Genomic DNA, 20348 nt, shown 5'->3' with positions numbered 1-20348 from the left:
GGTTCAGTGGTTTACAGAGCAGCACAGTTTTAAAGATTTTCCTCTGGCTCACCAATAATTACAGATAACGTGTTGTCTGCAGACTCTGGGACAAGAAGGCAGAATGGACACTCGCACAACTCAGTGGCGTCTCAGTTTTTGTTTGCATCCATTCAGCTCATGAATTACAATATCTGCGTCTGTTAAAGTCTTTGCACCATTGCTCGTGTTGCTACCATGATCTTCAGATCTACGACGGAGTCAAGCGAAAAAGATCAATTTCTGTCACAAATTATTGAAATTAGTTTCAACTATTCAATATTTTTTACATTTGACTAAAGCATGGGACATTTGTGACATATTTTGACCAAGTCAATGTTTTGGTTGTGTTTTTGGAAGCTGATTTTACGTGACTGCAGTTTAACTTTGTAACCTGAGGACTGTAGTCACTGCATAACTGTGGCGTTTGCACTAATCTCAGGCTATTTCAGTGAAATTAAAGCTGCTGTTCTGTTAGATAAATTATTGCATTCATGGTGTTGACATCATGCTTGCTGCTGACCTCAGTTCTGCCCCCTCTCTGTGCTGCAGGGCTGTTATCACTGATCTGAAACACAGGGCACTTATTGTTGTGCCCCTGTTCTCCACCCCTCCCTTCATGCTTATCAAGAGAAAACCCATCTTTTGCTTTATCCTGGGTTGACCTCTTTCCTCTCCCTTTGTCTCCTATTCCTGTTTTATGAATGCCTTTAATGCAGTTGGAAGTTTGAATCTCAAGACGGACTATTTTATTTTCTCCAGTAGAGGGTGAAATATCCCAACTTCTGTATATTTGAAAAGCTTCTTTTTGGTAGCTTCATCTGTAGCTCATGACTTTAGCTTCAACCAAGCACATACTAATTTTAAAAACTCTTGTTTCTAAACACTTCTTTCTTGTACACGTTTGTTATAAAAGAGTTGTTGAAGATTGGTGCCTAAAATCAGCTTAAAAGTGCAGTATCCCTTCATGGAAAAAGCTGTTCAAGCAAGCTACATTTTGAAAAAAGAAATATATAAAACAATTTAAAGGTCTGACCCCTTTCAGCAGGCTCCCCACTAGTGTCAGAGTATTCAGTGGTTGTCCAAAATGGTACAACACCGGCTTGCGACACAGACACACATGAGCAATCACAGATCAGCTGAGCTGCTAAGCTCAAAATTTGAAGAACCAACTCTGAATTGAACTGAAACACATATTCTTGCACAAATGGTAAAAGGCCTGTATTTAACATGGGAATAGGGCTGCAGCTATCGGATATTTTTGTAATCGAGTACTTTATCAAATCTTTTATCGATTTATCAAGTACTCTAATAAATTACCCTTGATGTTTGTAAATCATTATATCAAATATCATGTTATAAAATATGAAAGACCTCTTAAAATCAGCAAGCAATTGCCAGTTATTCTTCAAGTTTTATTCAAAATTAGTTTTCAAAACTTCAGCACTTCAACTTTACTACACAGTAAACAAATGCCTGTGCAAAAAATAAGTATACAACCTGAGCCGATTTCCCCCTCGTGCGAGAAGTAGCGCTGCGAGCGGCTGCGGCTCACACGGCACTGGACCCGCTCACGCCGCATGTGCAAACATGGCTCGCCAGCTGTTTCCCTACTAACACACGTCCGTTTTAATTTTTACACTTTTTTTCTCACACACTAAAAAGGATTGTCGAGAAAGCTTGTTTGCCGTGGTTATGTCAAATTATACTAATCACAAAACATTTATTTCCTTTCTTTCGTTTTCCTTTCATAAATACCTGTGTCCTCCTGCTGCAATCCTGAGGGACAACAGACATCAATGTTGGGGTTATTAGGAGCGAACAGTTAGTAAGCTTCAACTTACTTTTGGATTCTTCAATAAATTCTGTAAATATGTAAATATTTACTGATTTATTAATTAATTAAGATATTCTTAGATATACGGGGCACCATTCCCCTTTAACCGGGGAAAAATTGAATCCAAAACTCTTATCAGTCTTTCTTGAAATTCGTAGAATCCTTGGAGCAGAGACTTCTCTTCGACACAACAAAGCTACTGGAGACGAAAATCTGAATTTTATAACGTTTAATTAACAATTTGTCAAATGAATAAACAGTGGCATAAATGAATAATAACCATGTGATATAATAAAAGGATGTATATTCAAAATAATGTTCAAGGTGTTTTGTGTGTATGTGTGTGTGTGTGTTTCTAAAATGGAGTCTGTATGCAAGATGGCTGACCCCTCTGTCTGCCTAAAGTGTGAGTGGCAACTTGCACTTTAACTTCCAAAGCACTTAGAATCAGTAGTAACTTAACCTTAAATCACTCAAAACATTTCAAAGGATCATGAAACAACACAAAAGATTAATCACAAGTTAATATCCTTAGTTTATCAGCCTGGCCATGGCCGAAACATTTAAAGATACCAAACAATGATTAATAAGCAGTTTATTCTTTCAAAATGACCCGAAGGACGAATTGGGAGCGAAAGAGGAAAACACGAAGCTACTTTTTAAGCAATAGCGCGGTTTTATTGCTTATTCTGGACTATAGAGGAAACGGGAGAAGAAAAGGAGAGAGAGAAATGAGTTTTCTGATCACCAGATGAGCAGCAAGGCGTCCCCAGCTGTTTGATTTGACGGTTCTCCGTTTTCTCCGCAGTTTTCAGCGTCATCCGTCGGTTTGATGCTTTCTCCGTTGTTTGGCGTTCTCCGGGAGTGTTTCTCCACGGGCTGGACACAAAGAGAACGAAGTTTCTTTTGTGCTGAGTTTGACAACTTACAGCGTCTCTGAGAGCTGAATGGAGCTCCGCTCGTTCCCAGTCAGGTCCCGATGGAGTTGAGTGTAGTTTCCAGCGGTTGCGTGGGCTCAACTTGGGCACTTAGAGCTTCCGCGTGCTCAAGTTGTCGGAGCGTTCGACAAGCGTGTCCTTACCGCCAGGTATCCTGGGCAAAAGAACGAGGTTTCTTTGTCTCTGCTGAAGATTTATGGTCTTAGTTCGCGGGAAAAGCTCCACGGCTTCCCGCACATGCGCAGAACGTGTTTCTGGTACTAGGCGGTGACATCACCCAATGCTTCCGTGTGCAAAGCATCATGGGAAATGAAGTTTCTTGGCGCTGATGTGATTATTTGCTTTTCAGAGCAATTTAAGCACAGTCATTTTGGAGAAAATCACTGCATAGTAATTTCCTCATGAGGTCAGACCCTCAACATCAATAACAGCACAATAAAAAGTCTGACGTGTTGTGTAAAAACTGCTATTTTTAGCACATTTTTAGGTCTGACGTGTTGCTACCAGACGCACATGGTGAGCTGAAATTGAGTGCTACAAATGAAAAAGTCGCACAGTGTCCGCAGAATATATAGCGGACCTCCGAGTCCGCTTGCAGAAGTGACATCTACATGTGGATGTTTCCTGGTCAGGTGCTGCAGCATCGAGGATGTGGTGGTGTGGTAGGCTAAATTCAAACTCACAGTATTTATACTGGACTACGTTTTCCGCCTTACAAGGTGAAAAATGGTCCCACACCTTTGAAATTTTCTGTATTTTTCGCACTTCACCGGGGCCCACGTTGTCCGCCATGGCTTAAGAGAAAGTTAAGTTATATTCGCTACTCGCGTGTGCATTCAGTGCAGTGTGTATGTGCGTCACTTATTTCGGTCCAGGGGAAACACGACCCTGGGCGATTGCAAAGCCATGAATTAATTAAACATGAATTAAACGAAGCCTCGAGACAGAGAATTTGACTCAAGGCTTTTTGGTACTCGAATCATTCAAGGTACTCAAGGAATCGTTTCAGCCCTACATGGGGAGCCTAAAGCCTGTTTCACACTAAAAGCACCAGCAGCATGGAACGGCAGCGGAACGTTGCTGCATCAAATAGAATCCATTCAATTCAATAATACTTAATTAATCCCAGAGGGAAATTAGAGTTTCGGTACACACAATTCTGAGATCAGACATACATACATACACACATGACAAGAACTGGTGACTGGTCATTCGCAGCCCGAGTCGCGCTACCGTAATAGATCAAGAGGGTTTATATGAGGATAGAGTCAGGGGGGAGGGAAAAAAGGGCGTTTCAGAGATACCCTCACCAGAGAGGGTAGCTTTGCTATGCAAAAAAACACCTCAGACAAAAATGCTCAATGTTATGATTAATATGCTTTAATAAGTAATATGACTATAATCTAGTGCTCTAGACATGCTGACTACACATAATGTAAACGCATGACACATTGTTTTCACTGATCCAATCAGAACCTTCCTTTCTGAAGCGTGGCATAGTCTCTGTGGTGTTTATAAATCTGCCAACTTTGATTCGACCAGAAATCAAAACATCCAGATTAATAAAACCAGTCCCACGCCATCTTAGTTCAGTTCTCTTAGTTCTCTACAGTTCACTGCAGTTCACCGCATGCTAAGCGAAGTATCGGACCGGCCATCCGGACTTTCTTTTTAAGCAAAGAACCAACAAGCTGGATAAAATCTGTTGCATTTTACCAACCAAGCAACGGTTCCTTTCAGAATAAAAGCTGAACTCACTTACCCTCTGGGTCCATCTGACGCTGTGAACCAACTGTCGCATTTTACCTGGAGACAATCCAAAGACTAGTCTGTCGTACTGCTGATGCTGTTTCACCGGCTCTGGTACCGAAAGGGGGGTCCGAGGACCTGGCATTCTGGATCTGTACGGAAGTCTCATCAAGGGTATGTGTAGAGCGACAAAATGGTGTCTCATGTGTTTATGAAACTCCGATCAATCTCTGATCATAGCTAAAAGCAAAACATCACAACATCATTCAGACTTGCTTCTCCGGATACGAGAGTTCTGATTATAACATCACTCACACACAGAGCCGGATTAAATAAATGGACTACACTAGGCAGGCTGTATTTTTAGGCCCCCCCCCCCCCCCATCGATGTTATGTAATGAATTGGAATCTGAAACTTACAAAATTTACTTATAAAAGTTCATTCACATTTTACATAGCCTAGTTTTTGGTTACAAATTGGTTGTTTGTATGCCAAAATAAGTCATGTGTTGTAGGCTGTTGCCTCTGCTGAATCAGAAATTCTGTCAATTTTCTGAGTGTGAACTTATTGTTTGGCTATTTGAACATTAATAAAATTATTTGACAAATAATTAATAAAACCAGCAACACTTACCAAGGAAACCATTTAGCATTATCTACTCCGGGATAATCTTTAGCCTTCCAGCATCACATGCCTCAATCACAGCAGAAACACGTCTAAAGAAATGTTCCTTGGTTAAGCTTCAGTCTTTGTCTCCAGATTTCCTCTGTGATGCAGAAGAATATCCAATATTTTGAGAGGGATAGTTTAGTGCAAAGTACTCATCAGTTTGGTACCACTTTGCAGGATCAGATGGGTAGCTAGTTGTTAATACCCTGTCTGGGTCTAGAGGCTCCTATAAGACTATATTGGGCTCACTTCTGGCTGGCTGCTGTTCTTCCAGTTTGTCCTTCTCTGAAGGCGTTGATGTTGACGGCGTTGGCGCTACATCGTCTTCCGCCGCATCTTCCACTGCGTCTTCGGGTTGTGTCTCCTCCGGGTCTGACTTGGGCCCGGCCTCTGGCTCTGCTGACTCCAGCATGTTCACAGCTGTCGGACGGCTGCCCGAGCAGCCCGACAGAAACTTCTGTAAAGGCCCCCCCCCGCTGTCTCTTCTGTTCCTCTTCATTTTTTTTTTATGTTTTGCCACACCCGAAAACATCGTGAAAGTTAGCCTACTCAAAAACACCTGCTAGCTTTGTTGTGTCCCGCTCTAACTCTGACCGCTTCTCTGACGTCCTTAATTGGGTGGCGCCTTAACCCTCTGGGGTCCAGGGTGTAATTTGCCGTGAGTTTTCCTTTGTATTTCCAAAATAAAAACCATAACCACTGCCTTATGTGGTATCAATCTTTTCAACACAACCTGGACTTTATGAATCTATACTTATTTTTTATATTTGGACATAAAGGGGTTGCATATTAGACCTTAAATCACTCAAAAACATAAAATCTGAATAGGAAAAAAGTTGTTTATTTTACTGTGAAACCAACAAACATTTATGACAAATGTTTTTTATCATTTAGACTGGTAATCTAGACGGTGCATTTATAAAAAATATGACTAAATATAGCAAATAACTAATTTAAAAAAATTATTAGCTCTCTGGGATCCAGAGTGTAAATCACCGTTTTTGACTCATTTTGGGTTTTCTTTTGTATTTTCTAATAAAAACAATAAATATTGCCTTATGGGGTATCATTAATTTCAGGACAACCTGGACTATCTGAATTTATACTTATTTTATTAATTTGGCAATAATATACATGTATTTTGGAGAGAGAAGCGTGGCTCCGTCTCACGCCGAGATCTGACAGCTGCGCAGCGCCGCCCACTCCTCTTGTTGGATCTCCGAGGAGCTGGATCTCTGCCTTCATCCTCTACCTCATCATGACCCAACTCTTCTAGGAGGAAGGATGGATCTGCAACATCATCATCAACATCCTCGCTGTTTGCCTCAGACTCCGGCTGTGAGTCTCAATCCACTTCCTCTGCTTCCAGTTCAAAAAACAGCCGTACTATCTGAACTGCCTGGTGGACATTTATCCTTCTCATCATCCTTTATATAAGCCTAATAAAAGCCTACTAAACCGCAGAGACAATATATCTGTCCGGATCGCTCCAAAATACAAAGTTTACCGTCAATATCTGTCTAATTGTTCGTGCCACTACTTTCCCTGCGAAGCGGCTCCTTTTTGCGCACATCTCTTTACTCGTGCAGCCTTCCTCTCTCTCTCAGCTACATAATGATACTTTTTATCAACTGAATATGTGAGACTTCCACCAACAGCAAAAGGATCTCGTGTTTTTGTGGGTTTTTAATGTTCACAAGCACATTCCCGCTCACAGATTACTAAACCGCTGTTTTGACAAGTTATCAGATTGTCTAAAAATAGGTCATTTTTTAGTTTAGTATAACTCCGCTTTTACGTTGCCTATTAACAAAATTTAAAAACTGGGGTGTAGTTTATAATCTCCCTTTTAAAGCTGAATTGAAACCGAAACTCAGGGAGGTGGAGTCTTGCTGCTACAGCGTCCCAAATCAGACCTGTTCAAAAGACGCGTATACTTGTCCGTGGACCCCAGAGGTTTAATGTGACGTAGCCAATGAAACGGTCTATGGTTAAGATAAACATTGTCACTATTTTTAGTTAATTGATAAATTATTGAAACAAATTGTAGATAGGAGTCCTAGCTACAAATTCTATCATAGGACATTTGTACATTTAATTTTTTATTTATTTATTTATAATTTTGTTCCTCTGTCTGGGCCCCATCCAGCCAATCAGGCCCTAGGCACGTGCCTACTTTGCCTTTGCGTTAATCCGGCTCTGCTCACACATACACCATTCATCTCACGTCTCATTTACACCAGATCCATTCATCACTTATAGTTAGAGTTAGTCTAGTTTAAAAATTGTTTAAATTGTTTAGAAATAAATCTTCTTAAACATTTTAAAGGTGACTCTCTCTTTTCTTGTCTCTGACTTAATACAAGTGCTACATAATCCCTGCAATAAAAAGTTCCAATCTTCTGGTTAAAATAACCCAACGGTCCGTAAAATTGATTTCATATTCACTATGGAATCTTACATCTTACGGGTCCTTAATTAGATGTAAATTAACTTCTTTTACACTTCAGACATTACACAACATAAGTGTCCACTAGGTGGGGAGGTAGGGTTGGGACTCTCCTCACTTCAGTGCGTGCAGCTGCATGGGGCAGCACTCATCACCTCTGTTTGGACAGGGGAGGGAGATAATGGGTTAGAGGACACATTGACTCCTAGATACGGTTCCACGGCCTTCACTGGCCACAAAATCACAAACATTAGATTAGTCATTCATTCCTCTGACTCAACTAACACAACCAGACCACCGACACACCCACACAGCAGCAACATAGCTATAATCCCAGCTTTCAGCCTGATTAGTGTTAACCCTTTGATGCATAATGGTCACTACAGTGGACAGGTACTCAAAATTGTTATTTATTTATTTTTGCTATTAAGCATAGCTGTTGAAGACTTTATTGCATTTGAGCCCCTCCATTTGGACTTCAGTAAGCCAAGCCAACATATTTCATGGTCAGAATGCACGCTGTCCACTGAGGTGGACATGTAATAAATTATTTGTAAATTAACAAAATGTTTCAAAAAATATTTGTTGAAATTTGTTTCATTCACACCTAAAGACGAATGAAAAAAAATCGTTTAAAAAATCATGGTTGAAGATTTCATAATTCATGCATCAAAGGGTTAAAACACTTGAGGACATAGGAAAGACATTGAATTCTTCTACCTACTGTCTGGACAGCCTGCCAGCAAACTTCTTTAAAACTGTTTTTAGCTGCCTGAAAGCTGATGTACTGGAAATTGTTAACTGCTCTTTAATGTCTTGGATTTTTTCCTAAACCACTGAAAACTGCTGCTGTTAAACCCCTTCTAAAGAGGAGGAAGCTAGATCCCTCACTGTTGAGCAACTACTGACCGATCTCTAATCTCTCCCTGATCAGGAAAATTATTGAAAAAGAAGTAATGATCCCAATAAACAACTTTCTGGAGTCAAATAACATTATGGATGGTTTTCAGTCAGGCTTTAGACGGCACCATAGTAGGGCCTGCACAAATTTATTTTTTTTAAAGTCGACAGTCAAGTAATGAAAGTCAAGTCGACTTCGACTAGTCGTTGATGACGTCATACGCCGGAAGCGGGGTTGGTTGGTTGGTTGGGTGGGGGTAGGGGGGGGGGGGGGTGTCGGTAGCTTCGCTGGAGTTTTTGACAATTAAAATTGCACCCACATTTTCTAAGTTAACACATCTCTTTTAACAATCGTAGTTTCTGCATCCTACTTCAGCCCTCTCCCCCCTCCCCCTGCGCAGCAGCAGCAAACTGATGCGCCTGCAGCCTCTCGGAGTTCCTGCTGCTCTAAACATTAAAATAATTATTTCATTTTCTGTTCCTCACTTCTAATTACCTTCAGTGGTGTCTGTTTGTTGCAACCACCAGGTACAAAAACTAACTTGTTTTTATTTGACTATTTTTCTGTCCTGTCTGTTTATTATCTTCCTGCATCTCCTCTCAATCCTAAAGAAAAACTGCCACCTGGGTTCATATATATTCACCTTATGAGTTACCTTTGAGCTGCAGTTCTAAAAGATCTACCGACCGCAAAAACAGCGGAGTGCCGCTGCTCGCCGGCCGACAACGGGACCGTTTTGCTGCGGAGTTCATGCCGGAGCGGAGCGGAGATAGTGGAATCTTGGGGGTGCGTCACAGGAGCACAACAGGTGATGCGCCTCGCTCCGCAGCAGCGAAATGCATCAGGCACAAATAACAGACAGAAAACATGAAAGGAAATGAGCCGACATGAACGATCGGGTGTTTAATTTGTTTTTGAGGTGGTGACACCTGATTTGGCGGTGCTCAGGACGCAATGTCTGGAGCGCGCGTCAACGATCAGAGCTTTGCATGCGCAAACTGGTTAAGATTAGGATGGGGGTGAGGGGAAGGTTAAATTGCAAGAGGGAAAAGGTCACAGTTTGGTTAAATGTCCGTTTTACCGCCGGTGTCAGTACCGACACTATGGCACAGCGTGTCGACTCCGCCTCGATCCAGACGCGCAGGGGCTCATCACCTGCTGTCAGCGCTTTGTTTGTCCATTTTTGCCATGTGAAAGCGCTCTATAAATAAAGTTGATTTGATTTGATTTGATTTTCCGTGGACTGCATCTTGCCGGTCATTATCACGTGACAGCGACTAGTCGATGACAGGCATAAAAAGTCACTACAGAGCCGTGAAGTCGACTAGTCAACTAGTTCGTACAACCCCTAGACCATAGTAGAGCCCTGCATGGGCCTAAAATCTGAGCCCGTGTCCGGCCCGGCCCGAGGGGGTGGAGCCCCAGCCCGACCCGGTCCGAAAAGGTTTTCAGGATTCTCTGGCCCGACCCGAGCCTGACTTTTTTTTAACCTTTCATAATGTTTTAGCATGATAGAATGCTCAGCATTCTAATTATCTGTGTTAACTGCGTTCTGCAGTAAAAAAAAGAAAAGAAAGAAAAACAGCATCACTGCAGCTTTTTTTTCTATCAGAGCGTATTTTTTGAGGGGCAGATGAAATTTGCGAACACTATATTAATTGGATGCGTTTGTAAATGTAATCTGCTCTGAAAATGCGCTCTTGTGCAATTAGAAAAAAGCAGCATTCTAATTTTCTAACTGCAGCGCACATTTTCAGAGCGGCAGATTAAACGCCCCCAATTAATATCGCGTTTGTAAATTTCATCTGCCGCTCTGAAAATGTGCTCTCCAGTTAGAAAAAAATACAGCAATGAATGCTGTATTTTTTTTAACTGCAGAGCGAATTTATTCACAGAAAAATAGAATGCTGCCGTTTTCATGAGAATAAACGAATGGTTTCTGACATGGCAAAGTGGACATAAAATGGCGTATTAGAATAAGGGCACATGTTTCAATCAGCAGTTTGAGAATTCGTTTATATAGACGCATTCATAAGTCGTCGGCCCGAAGCCCGGCCCTCGGGCTCTACACCATAGTACTGACTGCACTGATAAAGGTATTAAATGATATTCGTCTTAACACTGACACGGTAGCGCATCTATCCTGATGATGCCCAACTTCAGTGCAGCTTTTGATACTGTGGACCATAACATCCTTCTGGACATACTCACAAACTGGGTGGGACTACCAGGCACAGTGCTTGGCTGGTTCCAATCCCTTCTGAAAGACAGGGGCTATGTTGTCTCTTTTGGGGGTCACAAATCAAATCTGATCACCATGACATGTGGGGTCCCCCAAGGCTCAATTCTAGGACTGCTACTCTTCAATCTCTACATGCTCTCCCTGGGTCAGGTCATACTTAATAACAACATTGCCTATCACAGTTATGCTGAGAACACCCAGATCTACCTAGCCCTATCACCTAGTGACTATCGTCTGCTGGACTCACTCTGTCAGTGTCTTGAACAAGTAAACGACTGGATGCAGTCAAACTTCCTTCAGCTAAACAAAGACAAGACTGAAGTTATTGTCTTTGGCAACATGAGGGGTATAATGGATGTTATTGCTCAGTTGGACTCCAGGGGAATAAAGACAAAAACCCAGGTTAGAAATCTTTGTGTTATTATTGACTTCGACCTGAGCTTCTCGGGACCTATTAAGGCTATAACTAAATCAGCGTTTTATCACCTTCATCAAATATCAAGAGTCAGAGGTCTCATGTCCAGGCCAGACTTAGAGAAACCCATTCATGGTTTTATTTCTAGTCGGTTGGACTACTGCAATGGTCTCCCTACTGGTCATCCCAAAAATGCTCTGAAACAACTGCAGCTTGTTCAAAATGCTGCTGCTAGAGTCTTAACAAGAACTAAGAGAACATAACACATCACTCCTGTTCTTAGATCACTACACTCGTTACCAGTAAACCACAGAATAGAATTTCAAAGTGCTCCTACTAGTTTATAAATCACTCAATGGCATGGGGCCAATATACATGTCAGATCTCATTCCTTTATATACACTCAATTGGGCTCTGAGATCCTTAGGTAACAATCAGCTGGTAGAAGCTCAAGTCAGAACCAAACAGGGTGAAGATGCTTTTAGCTACTATACTGATCACATATGGAATCAGCTCCCCCTGGACCTCAGATGTGTCCCAACTCTAGTGTTGTTTTCATCAAAACTTAAAACCCTAATGTACTCATCAGCCTTTGAACAAATAGTTTCTTATGTAATACTGTAATCTGTGATGTAATTGCTCAACCTTAATTCTTTCTTCCTTTCATCTCTAAATTATAATTTTATCTGTGTATATTTTTTTATTTGTGCACCCCTGTTTATTGTCATGCCATTTCATGCTAACTGTGAAGCACATTGAATTGCCCGTGTTTCAAATGTGCTATATAAATAAAGCTGCCTTGCCTAGTAATCGGAAGTTTGTAGGTTCGATCCCGGCTCCCACCAGAGTATACTGCTGTTGTGTCTTTGGGCAAGATAATTAACCTGCCTTGCTTGCTGGTGGAAGGGACCAGTGGCGTCAGTGTATGGCAGGCCTCTCCTCTGTCAGTGCACCCCAGGGCACCTGTGGCTACAATGTAGTTCATTGTCACCAATGTGTGAATGTGTGTGTGAACAGGTGAATGACTGATTGTGTTGTGAAGTGCCTTGGGGGGGTTGTAAAACCCTAAGAAGGTGCTATACAAATACAGGCCATTTACCATTCAATTTAAATGAAACAAAATTATGTGAGTTTCAAATATGTCTGTCACATACTTTAAGATTAGTTAGCTTGTAAAAATTTGTAAATCCATTTCCCTCTGGAATTAATAAAGTTTTTTGAATTGAATTGAATTTGAAATAAAATTACTGCAAATTAGACATTGCAGAATCTCACTTACTTACAAGGCCAGATTGTTTGTTTTGGTTTTCCTCCTGTTGTCCTGGAAGAAAGATTCAAAGCTCACTGAAACTCAGCCATTTCCTTCTCCTTGGCTGGTTCGATGACATCAATATGATGAGACATGTCTTTTCACACAAAACCTAAAATAACTTTTGCTGCCGTTTGAAAGTAAATGCTTTCTTGGCATCAAAATGTGTTTTTAAAATTCACAGACATCAAATGTGAAATACATGGCACTTATCAAGCGGTATCAGAAAATAGCTTTTATAGCCCCATTGACTTCAAATCAAATCAATCAAAGATACTTTATTAATCCCAGAGGGAAATTAGAGTTTCAGTACAAACAATTCAGAGATCAGACATACATGGGCAAGACACATGACAAGAATTGGTGACTGTGGTCATTCGCAACCCTGAGTAGTGCTACCTTAATAGAGATAAGAGAGTTACATGAGGATTCGTTCAGGTGGAGGGAAAAAAAGGCATTTCAGAGCCACCCTCCACCAGGAGGGCAGCTTTGCTGCAAAAAACCCCCACCTCAGACAGATATGCAACAGACTTCAGACAACACAACATAAGTGTCCACTAGGTGGGGTGGTGGGTTGGGACTATCACCACTTCAGTTCCTGCAGCCACGATAAGCAGCACATGTCACCTCAGTGTGGATAGGGGGAGGAGCATTAAGGGTTGGAGGGTTGCAGTGACCCTGGAACGTTTCAGCGGCCTTCCCGCAGTCCCACCCAGGTTGGGAAAGGAGACAGAGTTGAGTTGCCATAGCAACGGTACATTCCACATTTCTTCTGAGGGGGGAGCCTTGCAGGCTCAAGGGCACCAGATTCCGATTAGAAATAGTTTGGGGCCAGACAGAGATAATTTCCTCTCTGTCTTACATTTTGTTGGGCCTCAACCTCTCAAAATCCCAATAATGGACGTTAAACTATCCCAATCCGTGCTGATTCGTCCACTCTCTCCTTGATGGCATCCATCTTTTGTGCCAATGAATGAATCTCGGCCAAAGTCCCAAGCTTACGATTCATCTTGACAATTATGTGAGTCTGTGAATTCACAGCGCAGTGCAATCCATCTCTGAGCTCCGGGATCAGGCCAATATTCCTCGACAGTTTGTTAATTTTCTGGTAAGCCAGGCAGCCTCCAAGGCCAATGAGCCGGAAACCTGATACCAACACCATGAATATCCACACGTCTTCAGAGTCCTCCAGAGACAGCTGAGATAGACAGATCAAGTTCCACTGTATTCAGGAGTCCATGATGTGTCCAACTGGGTCTGTCCCGACGGGGCATTCGGGAGCCCCTTCTCCCGTTCTCATCGTCGAAAAAATGTTATCAATCGCGTTGAGAGACCAACTGACGAGATCCATTTTAGTGAATTTCAGTTTCCAGTTTCCAGAAAAATGCAGAAGCAGCCGTGCACCCAGCACACACAGACAGACAAAGGCCTTGAGGATAAGATATGGAGGAGAGTATTCATATTTACTTATTTCCAGGGACCTATGGTCAGGAAGTGGATGGGCATGGCTCCGTAGTGCTGAGATAGCCGTATTCCCAGAACAGGACATTCCCTTCATGACACTAGTCAGCGCAGCTAGCTACCTGAGAACAAGTGTTTCATGCACAAAGGGTGTTATGTGCTGCGAGGTGAAAGTGGTTCAGGGAAGCAGTTTGATGGATGGTTATGATCTAATTGTTTGGAAGGGGGACCAGCACATGACTGGATGAAAATTTTCCAGGATTGTACTTTCAGAGGCGATTAAAACCTTTCATTATTTTGACAAAACATTTAAGTTATTGGTTGCCAACAGTGTGTGAAGAGCACTTCAAGTAATTTGGAAAAATAATTCCAGAAAAAAAGAAATCTCAGACGGGACCTTTAAGACTTTTCAGTTTTGACAGTTTTGCTTGTCTGGGTAACTTTCCTTTCACCAGTTGACTCCCTGTGTACAGTGTGCTGTGTATCCACTCATAAATCACATGATACTAAATATAATTGTAGAAAATCACATTTTCCAGAGATCCTAAGTCAAATATTTTATAACATCCTTTACCGCCATCCCTCAGAAGCACACATACCCTTAATGTTCTAAGTGTGCCACTGGTGCAGCCTTTTTCTCCATTAGAGAGGTGAAGAGACATTAAAAAAAATCACGAGGCCGTCCATTTTCTTGGGGAACTTTGTGCAAAATGTTGGCCACATGTGATTCATTTAAACATGTCCGGGTGGGGAAGCAGCTGAGGTCAGAGGGCAGGAGGAGAGGGAGGCGGTCACTCATTCATCGATTAAACACACACCACTTAGTTAATGAGCTTCCAGTCACACACACACACACACACACACACACACACACACACACACACACACACACACACACACACACACACACACACACACACACACACACACACACTAGCAGTATGTGCCCATTCAAACATATTGCTCTTCAGTATGCTCCCCAGGGTAATGAAGCACAGAAACAGCAAGGTGCTTACTTGCGTATGTTTGCATGAATTACGAACCCTGATCTCTGACCACCCACAAAGTGGTGCTCTGTTCGTGCATGCATGGAGGAGTTTTCCACCTTTATCTTTTCTTTACAGATGAAATCATATAAAGGCTTTAATGTAAGATGCTAACTGATGATGAGTCTAAATGTCAAGATGGCAGCCTGACCTGTCACTGGTAGTTAATAATTTTAATAGACAAGCTTGGTTTGTTATTGTTGTCCCGCATTGCTGTGACTACTACAGGCCTGTAGTTAACACATAACGATGACTAAGCTTGATGGAACTGCCTTTTCATCATTTTAAAATGTGATAATGTCATGCTCTGAATGTGTTTTTTGTTAACCTGATCTCTGGCTAAAAGTTGCTTTCTCTTGAAATTTGCTAGTCCTCACATCTCTGAACACGCAATAGCATTAAATTCTTTACTGTAATAGATCAAGGTGTTTAGACAGGAAACTGAAGACAGAGAGATTCGCTGTTGTGCCTTCTGACCGACCTATTAAGTTTACTAATTAGTGTTAAGAAACAGCAGCTGTCAGTTTCTTGATTTTATAGTCTGTTCTATAAACGTTGTTGCAAACAAAACAGTGGATGTTACTAGATCAGATTTGTTTAGATTGTTAATTTAGGATTCATAAAAAGTTGTTTCATAAATAATATTTTCTCCCAGCATGGTAAAAAATGGCTCTACAACAGAATACTTCTGGATTTAGTTTTTCCCACTGGTCGATTTACAGAGTGCCCATTGATCATGTGATGCAGCTTGACTTTTCCCTTGAGACAAAATTGCTCCAAATACAGAACAGATGAACTTCTGTGGTGCACACCTGAGGCAGTGTATCAGTAAACCTACAATATTAACACACAAACTGTGTGAGAATAAACGGGACAGACCTCTCTGTGTTCATACGACTGTGTGTCCACATGGGGGCGATGTGTCCTCTGCAGGTTTTCTGACAGAGCAGTCTCTTTTGATGCATGAGCATTTGTTTGTTTTTGAACAGATACAGCATGCTGCACAAGTCTGCAGTTCACAACATGCCCAGCAACAACATTCATGTTTTTGGGTAAATGTATGCTCACAGTTAGCAGCAGGTCCTCTGGTCTGTCGGTGGGTGTTTGCCTTCATCAACCCCCTCTCTCCCCTCAGCATCCACCAGGCGGTGAGGAGAACTAGGCCGCTTAAAGATAGCTCCCGGCAGCCTCGATGCCACCTCCCAAAATATATCTGCTCATGAAAGTCATCATCTCCTTCCCTCTCCTTCTGTCTTAATCTTCTTTAGTAAATGGAACAAGAATCATGAGATGCATTAAACATGAAACAAGGCTTTTGGAACACTAAATTGTGAATGAGGAACAATAAAATTACTCATATGATCAAATTTTGGGGAATTGACTAATCTGTGCCATCATGATTCATGTTGTTTCACAAGCATTTGATTACAATATTTTACAAAAACAATGTTTTGGACTACTTTTGGATACTTTCTAGTGCTAGTTACAGATGTGCTGCCAGTGGTCACCAATAAAATAACATTTATCCAAACTATATAACAAAAAAAGCCCAACAGCAATAAAATATATGTTTGTATTTCTGGTTGGGGAAGTGCGATTCTTGATTTTCAGATCCACTGGTAGAAAATATTTTACACAAAACTGAAATCAACATAAACAATATTTCCTCTTTACTGATAAATACATGTGTTTTATTCAGTTAGCTCTGTGATATCGTCTAACCTCCTCCCCCACCGGTCATGACCTCCAAACAAAACTGCACGGGAATAACTGGATAAGAATTTGAACGCACCCCTTCATATCTGCCCAATATTTTCCTGCCGTCTGGACGCAGAGATGGAGCGCGTACTCCCCTCCCACTGTCCCACATCCACGGAGAATGAGGACAATAGTTTGGCTCAGAGACATGTGTGCCTAATGTTGTCCTTTTATGTGGGAAAGTGGAACCGTATAGAAATGGGAGTAAAAGAACGTCTTTGTTCCTGTTTTCTTTCTGCCTCCTTTCATCTGTCGGCTAAGTGACTTCTGCAGTGTTCTGCCTGCTGCAACACAGCTTTCAGACACCTATATAGGGTACAAAAAGATTAAAAATCTAGTTTCTTGAATTATTTTATGGTTCAATTAAACAGTTTTTGAGAAAAAGAACTCTGGTGGTAGTATGTATTTTTATAATTTGAGGAAATCACTGAAATATTATTCAAAATGTTATATTTAAGATTAGACCAAGTGGCCATCATTTCTCATTATAGCATCTATAGGTTTAAATGTCTGACATGAGATGTGGTGGATAAACCCTCGCAGATTTATATCCATCCTCTTAATCCTCACAAGGATCATGAGCTCACGTCCATCTCTAGTGGTCATCAGGCGAGAGGGGGGACACCATGGACAGGTCGCCAGTACATCACGGGAACACACTCAGACTAATAACCACACACTCACTTAAGCACAGCTTCGAGTCCTCTTAAGAAAACCCGTGCATACAGTACCGTGCAAAGGTTTTAGGTGTGACAGTAGGTGTGAAAAAAACGCTGTAAACAAAGAATACTTTCAGAAATATAAACAGTGATTGTTTATTTATGATCAATTCCCAAAATGTAAAGTGAGTGACATCAAACAGTCATCTAGTCATTCAGAATGATCTTCAGCCTTAAGAAGAACAAGAAGTCCTGGAAGTGATGGTGTGGCCCCCACAGAACCTGGATCTCATCATCCCGGAGCGTGTCTGGGACTACACAGAGACAGAAGGATGCGAGGAAGTCTACGTCTACAGAAGATCTGCGGTTAGTTCTCCAGATGTTTGGAGCAACCGACCAGCCCAGTTCCTTCAACGGCTGTGTGCACGTGTAGCTAGAAGAATTGATGCTGCTCTGAAGGCAATGGCTGGTCACACCAAACATTGATTTAATTCTAGCTCTATTTAGGTCATTCACTGCTTTTGTTGATTGATGAAAATTAATGATTAGCATTTCAATTTTTGAAAACATTATTCGTTAACAGCATTTTTTTACATCTGCCTAAATCTTTTGCACATGGGGGGGTGGGGGGACATGTTCACTTGGCACAGAAAGGATTCTCACCAGCAACCTTCTCACTGCAAGGCAAAAGAACCATCAACTGCACCCCCATGCACCCCAGTATTTTTCAAGAATTCCCATTAAAAACTGAAGATGTCACTCTAGGAAAGGTCAACCGACAAAGGTCATTATATTGTCACAGTGGATTTCTGCAGCAAATGTCATGACTGTCCAATCAACAATCAGGTCATGCAGCTTTAAAATTCTCCCATCAGTAGTTTTCTTTCTATTATTAATATTTGTTGTTTTTATTGGAGCGATCCCCATCTATACTGCACATTGATTTGCTTTTCATTCCTCTTTACATTCTTTGGGCTACTAGTCTGTTCCATTAACCCCATGTGCCTTCCTACCCCCCTCTGGCACTTGCATCTATGAGAGTGCACACACACCTCTACACAGCAATATTGAGGTCAGACTGACAGACAGAGACCCCCCCCTCTCACGACTGCAAGCCCTCAGGCTACCTCTCGGTGAGCTGTCATGTAGAAACAAACCCATCTGCCCCGGCTGTGTGCGTGTATGTGCACGAATGCAAAACAGGCAGAGGTTGAAATTAGGCTCAGAGCAAAGAAGAGGATGCCAGAAGAGCGCGAACCAGAAAGTGGGGAGGGGATTGTGTGTAGCGTTGCCCTGAGAAACGGGATGTCGTAATAAGGCAATTGGGAAAGAAAGTGAGCAAAAATGGTAGGGACTAAATCAAAACCGAAAGCGGACAGGGTAGGAGTGTGTGCTTTCAAGAGAAATGTTTCAGTTTTGCTGCCTGTGTGGCCAGCCGACACCCCTCTACATGCAATGAGAGTGGAACACTCCAGCTCGCTCTGGGCTCTGTTGTTGTGCAGAGCTGCACAAGGCCTGACAGAGCCAGCTAGACAGGAGAGACAAGGAAGGGAAGGGTGAGACGCATAGAAGGGGAGGCAGACACGCTGTGGATTGGAAGGTGGCAAGTTGTTTCTTTGGTCTCATCAACCAGCCACACCAGAGAGAAAGGAGACGAAGGGAAGAGGGGGGGAAGAAGGAGCATCAGTGAAAGCAGGGGGGAGTGAGGGAGAGGCAAGGTGAAGGAGGAGAAGGGAGGAAGGAAAGGGAGGGAGGAAGGAGGCTGAAGCATGAGGAGGGGCGCCTGACTGACATTGCTGCTCTTGCTATCAGCTCACACATCAGCAGAGGCAGACCCAGACAGACTCAGCTCTGCTCTACTGCTGCTTTTGTGTGATCCATCGTGGAGCCGTGTCCTCCATTCTTGTCTTCTTCTCTAAGCAGGAGGACAGGAGAGACAGGGAGAAGAGGGGGAGAGGAAAGGACGAAGAGGAGGAGAAGAAGGGGAGTCAGTAATCCTCTCTTCTCCTGTACTTGGACACAAAGCAGTCATAGAGAGAGAGATCAGTTAAACTATACAGGAGAAAGCAGCTTTTTGTTCCATTTCGCCGCTTCCTGTGGTCCATCGGCCAGAGAGCGGCTAACAGGCACCGCTCATGTCCGTGAACTCGGAGAAATCCTCGTCCCCTGAAAGGTAACGTCTCAGCTTCTTCCTTCCCTCTCCCCTGATGCCCTGTCATATCCCCTCACATCTATCTGATTTTCGATTGCTCCTGAAATTTTCTCCAGCCACAGTTCCCCTCTCCTTCCATCACCCTCAGCGCCTTGTTGTTTTGTCTTCTCTTTATGACTCCGTTCACGTCTGTCTGTCCTACATGCCGATTTTTTTCTATTGTTCGCGTCACAGCAGTGAGATGGAAGCCTGGCGAAACGCAGCGGCTCATTGTTTCACATCTTTGCTTCATCATTTTCAGAGGTCCGCTACAGCAGAGCGTGCGCAGCACATTCACATCACCATAAACCATAATCCTGTTATCAACTCCTCCTCCGCTCCTACGACTGTAACATCCCCTATATGACAAAGATAAACACACACATAAGAGGACAGAGCTTACACTGCAAGAGTGTCAACACACATCAACATTAGCTCAACCAGCGGCAGCAGCAACGCTGCTCACGTGTCACATGATGCATCTCAGTTCACAATGCCACTGAACATCCTTGCTCTACTTCTTTACTGTGTTTAGATCATAACAAGTTAAATGGTTATAAGTATCGCAATCCACATGATGGCCTGCTTCAATTAAACAAGAAATAATAACTATATTTATGGAGGCATGACAACCACATCCATAGAGGTTTGTTTGATTTATGCACGCTTCTATAATTCACCCCAATTTAGGCCCAATTAGACCCT

General features: G+C 42.3%; 1 protein-coding gene across 4 annotated transcripts in view; it reads left to right on the top strand.

Moving 5' to 3' along the window:
• Nucleotides 1–20348, top strand: part of srpk2 (SRSF protein kinase 2) — a 109908-nt gene that overhangs the window by 16010 nt on the left and 73550 nt on the right. Inside the window, exon 1 of one of the 4 annotated variants that reach the window (XM_054733555.2) lies at nt 19402–19625. The exons of the other annotated variants lie outside the window; for them this stretch is intronic. Within the exon in view, the coding sequence (XP_054589530.1) occupies nt 19588–19625 (38 nt within the window). The 5' untranslated portion in view covers nt 19402–19587. Of the gene's footprint in view, nt 1–19401; nt 19626–20348 lie in introns of those variants that run through there. 4 annotated transcript variants of the gene reach the window in all.

Source organism: Nothobranchius furzeri, chromosome 4 (genome assembly GCF_043380555.1).
Source record: "Nothobranchius furzeri strain GRZ-AD chromosome 4, NfurGRZ-RIMD1, whole genome shotgun sequence".
In the NCBI taxonomy this organism is placed as follows: Eukaryota; Metazoa; Chordata; class Actinopteri; order Cyprinodontiformes; family Nothobranchiidae; genus Nothobranchius; species Nothobranchius furzeri.
This window is presented reverse-complemented; position numbering and strand designations above follow the sequence as displayed.